The sequence below is a fragment of the Solanum tuberosum genome, unplaced genomic scaffold (assembly GCF_000226075.1).
Source record: "Solanum tuberosum cultivar DM 1-3 516 R44 unplaced genomic scaffold, SolTub_3.0 scf00865, whole genome shotgun sequence".
In the NCBI taxonomy this organism is placed as follows: domain Eukaryota; kingdom Viridiplantae; phylum Streptophyta; class Magnoliopsida; order Solanales; family Solanaceae; genus Solanum; species Solanum tuberosum.
The window spans coordinates 26142-37402 of NW_006239778.1; the positions used below are offsets into that span (position 1 = coordinate 26142).

Sequence of the window (11261 nt, forward strand, 5' to 3'; positions counted from 1 at the left end):
TGTTAGAAAACTCACATTTTTAATGAAAGGGACAATAAGTCCACTTAGTGCTGCATCACAATGGATGTAAAACTTATTATGGGAATAACCACAATCTTCAAGTGTTTGAAGAATAACATCAATGTCATCAATAGCCCCTTTGAATGTAGTTCCTACCATTAAGAAAAAGGCTAGGCTAGAGTTCTAATTAAGAGAATGAGATAATTAATTAAAGAATGAAATAAATATTAATATTTACCAATATTAATATTTATAATTGCTGGTTTGTCCTTGTTATGAAGCAATTTTGCTCTCAAATCAGAATAATCCATCTCTCCATTTGTTGTTGTGTTGATCATTTCCAAATCTATTTTGTACAATCTTGCAGCTTTGAAGACTGAATAATGAGAATCTTTTGATGCGTATAAGATTCCATTAGGAAGTAACTCTCGCCTACAAAGAAAATATTATTGAGTTAATTTAAAAAAACTAAAAACTTAAGAACATTATTATATTTTACTTTTTGTCATATCAACTCTTAATATTACTAATTTGTCACCATTCACTACAAATTTTGATATTCCAAAATAGCTATAAAGTACGGAATTTATTGAACTAAATTGGTGATCTTCTTTTTGCAATTTATTATAAATGTGCTAGCACAAACTTATATATGAATGCCTCACAAGACATGTTGGGACCACTAATTTAATTAGCAATTGACACATCTTGATAATATCTAGGGGAAATTAATCAAAAGCACACAAGACTCAAGTAGATAGTTAGATGTGACTTTGGGCACAATATTATCCATGTGGTTTACATATATAGTGTAGTTTTTGTACAAAGATGTATCAATTAACCTCCTTTGAATACATTAATATAGGTCCATTTAGGAATTTGGAAATGCTAACAATGGTATATATAGATATTGTAATAACTTAATTGCTGTTAAATATATTTTTTTAGAGGTAATTAATATTTTTTGTTAATGTTCCTAAAGTCTATAACAACATTGGATCCAATGACAATATATTAACTAGTGTAGATAAAGACTTTAATACTCTTTGTTAATGTACATATTTATTGCCGGTAAAAATCATTTTTATCATCGTGATAGTAGATACTTACCCTATCCAAATTCCATGAAGATTGCCTTCTGTGCCACCATGAGTAACATAACCCCAATATTCATCCTTCTCAATTTCCCATAATTTGGCAAACCAATCCAAAACAGCCACTTCAAAATCTTTTGAATGAAAATCCACAGGGTTTTCCGTGAAAGGATCACCACAATTATTTAAGTGAAATTGCAAAAGTGGAGCTAAAGCAACGTGGTGATCATAACATATGTTCTCTGGAAAACCTAGAGAGACAAAAGGATCAATTATATAATTCATAAATTAATCTTTAATTTTCACATTATAAATTAGTACTACATCTGTAAGCCTTTCACGTATTGCATTCGTTCGTAAGGGAATCCCTACGTTTGCTTTCATTCAATGTTTTTATGTGTCAAATTTATGAACTAGATAATAATTTACATGAAAGACAGAAGATCAAATGAAGGAGAATAGTAAAATATTACCAAGATGATATTTGACTCTTTGTGTAAGTGTCTTTAAATAATTATCCAATATATAGTCAGGTGAAGAAACACCACTTCCCAACCCAGGCTCTATCACTGCTAGTTGCAATTTCTTTCTTGGCCCTGGTGGTGTCACCTTTACTACTGTATTGATGTTGCCATTGACAATATTCTCACTTGGAAGAGATGACACTATTTTGCTCATCATTTTAGTGCAAAGCAACATCATTCAAGTCAAGATTTCGGGAAAAACTTAGATCACTAAGAGAATGGAGAAATACACAAAAGAGTTTTTAAAGGAGACTTTTGTATTGCTTGCTCTTGCTTTGTTCATTTACAAATGAATGCCCCTGTATTTATACTACACACTTTGGGGTTAAAGTTTAAATAAAAACTATACACAATTCCCTATATATGTACAAGTAGCCCCTCTTTTAGAATTCTGTACAAGTCTAGAGATTTCTAAGGACTTCCATGAATTCTTCTTGAGTATTCTAGAATCTTCTCCAAACCTCTCCAAGACTCTAGATTCTTCCATAGAGTCTTCATCTACACTATTACCTGTTGAGATATAATGTAAATACGCACATGGTAATATATATATATATATAACATTTTGTTAAATAAGACGATCATTTAATTTAACATTACCAATTTCATGTGCTATACACTTTACAAGCTCAAACTCAATCTCAGAGGAAGCTGGAAAATCAGCCTCAATTACATCAACACCAAGCTTGACTAGCTGACGTGCAATGTCCATCTTTTGTGTAGCCGTCATGGAGGCACCAGGAGCCTGCTCTCCATCACGAAGCATCGTGTCGAAAATTGAAACATAGTTAGGATCAGAGAATTTGTCCAAGCCATTAACAGGAGTATTTTCTGATTGAGTTTTGAAAGTTGGTTTCTAACTTTGAGTGAAAGTTGTGAATTTTGTAAGTTTTTTTGAGTCAAAAGGCTAAAATTGTTAAGAAGTGAGTTTTAGTGTCTTTTGGAGTTCCGAGTATCGGAATAGAATTCTATCGATTCCGTCAGTCCTGAAATATGGACATTGGTCTAAGAGAGTTGTCGGTTTCAAATTCGGAGTCTTTTTAAGGATTTGAGGTCCTAAGTTGGAAATTATTGAAATTTTAGCTCTTGGGTTGACTTTGGTCAACATTCGGGGTTCAAATACTTGGATAAGAATTTTGAGAGTTTCGTTATATTCAGGGGATAATTTTAGGCCTAAGTGAGGTCTTGCTTGAATTTTTAGAGGTTTCAATCTTGATTTAGGCTTTTTAGACGGTTCGTTCATTTTTTGTGACTAGCACAAGTTTTGGGTCAATGAAATCTTAGATTCGTATTTTGATGGTTCCATTGAGTCCGAAACGTCAAGTTTAGTCAATTTGCATATTTTGTTTGTGTGTACGAGGTTCCAAATAAATTCCGAAGGTCCATTCGATGTTTTGAGAGTTGACTAGTTTTTCTAGTGCCCGAATTCTGTCTCCTTCACATTTGCGATAAGCCTTCCGCTTTAGCAACCTTCACTTCAACGAAGGCCTGATCAGAAAACCAAAGGCTAGCTTTTCTCTGGCTTCGCTTAATCGTATCTTGGTTCCCAAAAGCGAGACACCCATTTTAAGCGGGGTTCGCTTAAGCGACATGTGAGAGAGTTTTAGACCTGTAATTTTGGGGTCTTATCCTATTTTCCCCATTTTTAGTTTTGGAAAACCCTTGGAGGTGATTCTAAAGAGATTTCTTGTGCTAAATCATTTGGGTAAGCCTTTGTGATCCTAAAACTTCATTTCATTTTATCATGTATAGATTTTATTATTTTAACATCAAAACTTGAGATTTTGATTGGCAAAGGTAAATGTTTTCAAGAACTTAAGTTCTAAAATAAAATGGTGATTGTGAACTGGTTTTAATTCTTTTTTTCGAAATGGCTTTCACCAATGAGTTCCAAATGCCTTGGATAATATTTTCAAGTAAAGATTTTCGAAATTGAGTTTTTGAGTTGATTTGACCCATTTTTCAAAATATATGATTTGGGTGTTGTTATTTCTGGAATCTTATTGTGATTACTTGATTGAACTAGATTGTGTAGCTTTGGACATTTTTCAGAAAGGAAAGACTCAAATCTTGGATTGAATTTTGATTGAATTGAGGCAAGTGATCTTCTAAACCTTGTAAAACTTATAGAATCTTGTATTTCCCCTCATTGTGTGTGTTGGAGAGTAATGGAAAGGAGGTGATGGATTCATTTATTTCGGATGATTGATCTTAATGAATAAATGAAATTACGAAAAAGACAGTGTGTTGATCATAATGCTTTGTGAATTGTTGTGGACTCAAATTTGTTGATTGATGAAAACCCTTGATGACATTATTGTTGACTTAAATTGCTTGATTTGTTGTCTTTTTCATATGGTGTGAAATTGCTTATTTGCATTGATTGTTGAACACCGTGATGAAACGTGTGATGATTATGCCAAAGGAAAATGATTCTGAAAAGTGATGTTATATAAAGCCAAGGGAAATGGTTCCGGCAAGCGACATTGTATAAAGCTGAAGGGAAATGATTCCAGCTAGTGATATTGTACCGAAGGAAAATGGTTCCGACAAGTGACATTGTATAAAGTCGAAGGGAAATGATTTCGATTAGTGACATTGTATGCTTGTTGAGTACCGTGATGTTTGCTCCTTGCTTCTACACTTGTGTAGATTCTGAGTCTAGACCCGTGTGATTTTCTTCTTCCTCCAAGGCTTTCAAAGAACTTTGAGAGGTAGCTTCTTGTCATTCCGGCGGGTCCTTTTGTTCCTTATTTTATGTTTTGTTCTATTTTAGAGACAAAGACATTTGAAATTGTATTTATCTTTCAATTCTATATTTATATTAGTGGGTTGTACTTGAGACAATCAGGTTTTGAGGTTATGTTAGAATGACTAAGTTTTCCGTTCTTATGTTATTCCTGATTATTTTTTGCATTTATTTCGTATCGTTGGGTTGAGGCTGACTTGTCTTGGTCGAAATTGTAACTCCCCAATTTTTTTTAAAGTTAAAACTGGAACCATTCTTCATTTACTTGTAGGGTCATTTTGGGTGATTCTTAAATTGCCCATGTGTAAAAGTAAATGCTTTAGTGTGGGAATGATTTTGGATATCAATTAAGGTCACTAGAAACTCCTAGCACAAAGTTGAGTTGAAAGCTTCCTTACCGATTAAGTTTTGATGTAAGATTCAACTTAGGTCAACTTCAAACAACCATATCTCTTAGAATATAAAGAGTTATGTGGCCCATAACCTATCAAATTAAATGTATTTGAATCTTCTTTCCAACGCCACCAATTTCGCGTCAATCCAAATTTTGAGTAAAAAGTTATGACCATTTTTGTAACCGGATACAGTGTTGTGATGAATTAGCCGACAGGAAAACATTAAAAAAGGTCATTTTTGTCTTTTTACCTCTAAGAAAATCCTAAACAAACTTCTTGACTAATTATAGACCCAAAATAATCTGATTTTAGTCTCTTAATTCATCATTCTCTTCTCTCTCAAACCCTAAGGCAAAACCCTAAGGAAAATCAAAGTAGAAGACTCTATTCAAGATTGTTTCAATCTTTTTCAAGTATTTTTCTTCAAGGTAAGTCTTTCTCCAAGAATTCCATTCTTTTCAACTCAAATTCCTCCATATAATTATGAATTACTAATGAAAATCATAATTCTTGGCCATAGAGTTTCAAGAAACTAATTCAAGAATCTCAAGAAAGGTTTTCTTGATTGTTTAACTTCAAGAGGGTTTCAAGGCTTCTAATCAAGTTTTTCTTCAAGATTCTTCAAGAACCTTGTTCTTTCTTTTAGGTATGTAAGGATATCATAGTGTTGGACTAGTTCGTCCTCACACCCAACATCTACTTTCAAATCAGTAAAAGAGTAATCTAGAATTCTATCCCTAGATTTGAGTATTCTTGAGATAAGTTGATTTTGAGTTTATTGAGTTGTTGATTCTTTTTTGAAATTCTATTCCTAATTATTGAAATGCTATATGTTATTCATTAAGATTCTTGAGTTGATTCATTCATGTCTATATTTCAACATGAACCCTATGAATTGAGTATTCATGAGATGAGTAGTGTTGTTGAGTTTCGAGTTCTTGAGTCCTTGAGTCCTTGAGTTCTTGAGTTCTGAGTACTGAGTTTCCATATTGCTATTAAGATCCCTGATTTGAGTCATTCATGTCCATGACTTCGCATGAAACCTATGAATTAAGTTATAAATTTTGATAAGCTTTTTAAATTGAGTTTTGAGGAAGTAAAGATGAGTTTTGAGAAAGAGTTTCTAAAACATGATCGATTAGTATGACAATGGAGTATGCCATTAATGTTTAAGCAGTATGGTATCTAGATATACCATCAATGTTTAAGCAGTATGACTTCCCGAGTCATCAATGATCATATTACAATATGATTTTGAAATATTTTTGAGAATGAGTTTTCAAGTATGAGTATAAGAGGACTATGTATTCCACATACATCAATTTTTACATTGATAAAAGAGAAACTGAGATTTCTAAATGAGTTATGAGTTCAAAAGTTATTCCAAGAGCAGTTGCCTCTTTTAAGAGGGTAGTTTGAGAAATTATCTCAAACCAGAGGAAGAGTTATGTTTTTTTAAAACATAATAGAGCATGAGTAATATATTATTGGGAATAGTATTGAGCACCTATATGAGAGAGAGTTCAGACAACTTACAGCCCCCATAAATCGTGTATGCCAACATGGGTAAATGGTCATACTTTTTAGATGATTTCTTATTGCTTTTAAGTATAGCTTAGTGAATCCACTTAGTTGAGGTGTTCTATACCCCGACAAGGTATAAAACAGTTCTGGCAGTGTGGGCGAGACGTTGTGTCATCACGTAGCTCATAGTGATGGTTGTCGGTTAGAGAATCTCCCAAATAAAGTTAAAGTGTATTTTTATATATCATTTATTATGTTGAGTTTAGAGATGAGAAAGTATTTTGTAAAGCTTTAAATGATTTAACTCATTTATTTCTTTACATTCAACTTGAGTACATTGTTATCTAGTCCAACCCTTCTTTCAGTTATTTGTTATTCAACTATATTACACACTCGTACATTCAATGTACTGATGTCATTCAACCTGCATCTTTTAATGATGCAGATACAAGTTATTAGGATCCTCAACAATAGTCTGTTGAGATCATTTCATCCACTCGTCTGCTTATGAGTGAGACCTCCTTGCTTCCGGAGTACTCCAGTTTTATGAGTTGTTAGTAGTAGTTCTCTTGAGGAGTCGTGGGTCTTGTTTCGACACTCATATTTTAATAGTAGAGGCTTCATAGATAGACAATTTTGGAGAGTCTTTCAGTTTTAGATATTTTATTTAAAACTTATGTTTCATACTCAGTATATTCAATGAAGTTTAAAATTTTATTTCAATTTGATGCTTATGTATGCTCAAGTTAGTCTTCTGCTTGTAGTCAACCATGATGAGGGTTCGCTTGGGGACTAGCAATGGTTTTGGAGTGCTGGCCACGTCCAGGGTGTAGGCTCGGGTCGTGATAGAAATAAATGAGTGTCATCAAGTCCATTTTTGGGTCGTGACATTTTCAAACCCACTCCACCCTGCACTCGCTCTAGACTTTAAGAAGTTAGTTTTAACTTTCCCCTCCCTACCCCGCTCTGCCCCTACATATGTCTAAATTCGCCCTGCCCTAAATATGGCTAAACCCGCCCTGCCCTGCCCCATCCTTAGTTGAGATTGGCCCAATTTAAGTGGTTTGAGTTCTTTAAAATATATCCCCGTCCCGCCCCCACTCTAGACTTTAAAAAGTTAGTTTTAATCCGCCCCGCCCCTTCCCACCTCGCTCCGCCCCGCACATGTCTGAATCTTCTCTGCCTCACATATGTCTAACTCCGCCCCACCCTACCCCATTGTCATTCCTAGTTGAGATTGATTAAATTTAAATTATTTTGAGCTTAACCCATAAAATTCTAGACAAAGTGGATAAATAACCTATATTTAAGTTCATTTTGACACCCCTAGACCTAATTATCCATTGCTCTCCACATAAAGGAAATACTCCTCCTAATTGTATATCTCTCGTCATAGTTGTGAGTGTGTGTATATATATATATATTTGTTTTAAAAAAAAGAAAAAAAAGTTAAAACTAGACAAATAAAATAAAATAGAGCCGGAAGAAGGGAGTAGTTTATGCAACCTATCTAATTAGTTAAAAATACTTATATATATTGTCTCATTAATTACAATTTCATATCAGATTTCAAGTCAAATACACCAAGATATATGTATTTTTGCTACCAGTACACTAAAATAGGGAGAGAGGTGACCGAGAGAAAGAGAGAGATGGGCAAGATAGGAGGGCAGCAAGCAAGATAGTATCACAGATACATGTGCATCACACTACATACATGAATACCAATCAAAGAGGGAAAAGCGAGTGAGAGAGGAGAGTTGCGAATGAGACAGGAGAGAGGCCAACGAGAGAGTCATATACATGCGAATTACTTGGATACGATGTATCTATAATAAATTACACTTAATTTTTATATATAGGTTGGGGTCTGCCTGACCCCTCACCATGATGGTGGTTTTGTTAAAAAAAAAAAAGAAGAAGTTAAAACTAGACAAATAAAATAAAATAGAGCCGGAAGAAGTGAGAAGTATATGGAACCTATCTAATTAGATAAACATTTCTATCATATTTACTAATTTTCCCTATAGTTCAAAATACTTACATATTGTCTCATTACTTAATAATTTCATGCCAGATTGTAAGTCAAATACACCTAGTTATATGTATTTTTGCTACCAGTACACTAAAATATGGAGAGAGGTAGCCGAGAGAAGGAGAGAGACGAGCGAGATAGGAGAACAACAAGCAAGATAGTCTATGTATGCACAAATACATATGAATCACACTACATACATATAACTGGAATACCAATTACAGAGAGAGAAGAGTAGTGAATGAGATTGGAGAGAGGCCAACAGAGAGAGTCATATACATGCGAATTACTTGGATACAATCTATTAATAACAAATTACACCTAATTTTAACTCCATATAATAGAAAAGCGCTAGATATATGTATTTGAAGTCCAAATTCTCATAGGTTTCATAATGATAAAAAATGAAGAAAAAAAGATAATTAATTACTAAATTAGATCAAGAAATTTCTGTAACCTATCTAACAATAGGGATCCACTTTCATGAGAAAAAGCATTAGCACCGACGATTTGCTTATATATATGCATATGTGGCTGCAGTTTAAGCTTACTATACTCCTCTATCGGCGTATATATATGCATAATTTCAATTAGTATTTAACCAAAAATAAGATAGGATTGAGTTCTCGTGTAATCACTCAATTAATACTATTATCTTAGATAATCATATTTTTGTGTTATTCCAATTTTTTAAAATTAAAAAATGACTTTCTGAAATAATAAATGTTAATTAAGCGATCATATGTAAAATTAACTCAATTTTTTTTAATAAGTAAAATATGTTAGCAAGAAGAATTATGAGAGATATTGTTACTCGAATTGTGCATCGCATTTCATGCAATTATGATCATGTGCATTCTGAACAATTCCACTTTATGTGGCACCGTTAGATTAAACATGAAATTTTAAAAAAAAAAGTAAGACATTTTTGAAATTTTTGGTCTAAAACAATCTTTAGGTATTTGTCTACTTGTAAATCATTTCATTAAGGGTAAAAATGATATTTCAAAGTTGACTCATTGCCTTCTTAATGAGTTATCGATTCAACCAATAACTCAATATTAAAAATCAAAATCAACCGATAAATCAATAATATTTTTTTTTACAAAATTATTAAAAATTCGTTAACCTAACAATCCAATAATAATAAATCTATAACATTTTTATCTGTTCAATTTGATTTTCGCTAGAGCCGTCAATATGGGTTAGGCCCATTGGGCAGGCCTGGCCTAACCCGTGATTTGATAGGGCTGAGCTACGACTTTTGGTGCCCATTTAAGAAAAGGGCTTTCTAGCCCGACCTAAATAAGCCTGTCGATTTGTGGGGCTTGAGAAAATGGATAGGGCCGGCCAGTGGGCCAATAAAAATTAATTAAAAAATAAAAATAAAATAGAGTATTAAAAATAACAAGAGTCTGCACTCAAAATTTGTTTAAAATTTGAATTATTACAATTTAAATACAAATTATGTTATAAAATATGTACTACATAAAATAAAAAAATTCCTAAAATTTCTAGGGAATCACTAATATTGTCATAGTTTTTGTGTTTTATTATGATCGTTGGAAAATAATTAGGTTAATATTTCTATTTAGCTATTTATGTTTGACTTGAAATCAAACTTAATAACAATTATATAGATAATTTTATTTGTATATTTGATTAACACGTAGTAACACTAACCCCATGTAATATTGTCTTGTCTATATTTATGATAATATTTTTAAATTATAATTTAATTTAAAAAATTATAAAATATATATTTTTAAGAAAAAAGGACTGACCCGATAAAGCTCGTAGCCCACATACTTATAGACTGAGCCGACCATTTTCTGACCTACACAAAAAATAAACTAGCCCATCAAATTACAAAACATGTATAAATTAGCTAGAATAGAGTGGATCAGGCAATAGACAACTCTAGTTTCCGCACACCACTAATAATTGCACTACGGAAATATCACTTGAATCTCCAAAAAATCTCTGATGTAAGTAGGTCACATGCATGGTTGATATCTCTGATCATTCTGAATAGACAATTCCAATGGCCTTATTATATGCGTATATAAAAGACATGTGACACCTCAAGTTGTTCCAAAATTTTTAAAAGACATTTTAATTATACGGACATCTTATTACACATCTAAATAATTTTGAACTAATATTATTACATCATATTTCAATTAGTTTAAGATTTTAAAAAGCAAGTGTTATCACACATCAATCATTATGTGAGACGTGTTAATTTAATTTAAAATATAGTATTTTTTTTTTCATTTCAAATTTTTCTTTATTTCTGTCTTACTTTTTGACTTATTTTATTTTTATTACTTTAATTTTGATTTGATTTTAAATTCTACTTCATGTTCCACCCTCACTTTTATGCTACCTCCTCCCTCCATTATCTTTCTTTCTTCTTCTTCACCTCGCACCTTCACCCCATCCCCCACGTCAACTTGAATCCCTCCTTCATTTTTTTCCTTTTCTTCTTCTTCAATCAAATTCCTTTCTTTCGATGACTTTTTTTATTTAAACAATCATACTATTTGCTAGACTTTGTTGAGTTATTGATAACAAAACAATCAAAATTTTGACGGTATCATCAATTAATTTAGATTCTTTTCATATAACTTCAAAATTAGAAATGATGATTTTAAAAGAATCAACGAATTTGCCGAAAATTAAAAAAGCTTAATTGAAATGCGGATAAAAAAAACTCAACGATACCTACTAATCATCTTGAAATCTATTGGGTTTATCAAATTGTTTGAAATGTAAAAAAATACTTGGATATAATTTTAAAATTGAAGAGAGTTAAACTATTATTAGTAAAAAAGGGAGGTAGAGTTGTGGTAAAAAGTGACATTGAAAGTGAGAAGGTTCAACAGAGATGACAATGATTTTTTGAAGAAGAAAGAAGAAAAAAATAATAATAAGAAA

The 11261-nt window shown here is 32.3% G+C and overlaps 1 protein-coding gene across 2 annotated transcripts in view; it reads right to left on the bottom strand.

Annotated features, from left to right (window-relative positions):
• LOC102581308 (histidine decarboxylase-like) overlaps nt 1–2434 on the bottom strand; it is a 3250-nt gene extending 816 nt beyond the window's left edge. The window contains exons 1-4 of one of the 2 annotated variants that reach the window (XM_015305582.1): nt 2219–2434; nt 1111–1345; nt 239–432; nt 16–152 (exon numbers count right to left, since the gene is read on the bottom strand). In XM_015305582.1, the coding sequence (XP_015161068.1) occupies nt 16–152; nt 239–432; nt 1111–1345; nt 2219–2384 (732 nt within the window). In that variant the 5' untranslated portion in view covers nt 2385–2434. Of the gene's footprint in view, nt 1–15; nt 153–238; nt 433–1110; nt 1346–1567; nt 1935–2218 lie in introns of those variants that run through there. The other variant, XM_006367629.2, reaches the window with a different exon arrangement.
• Nucleotides 2435–11261: the final 8827 nt, after the last annotated feature.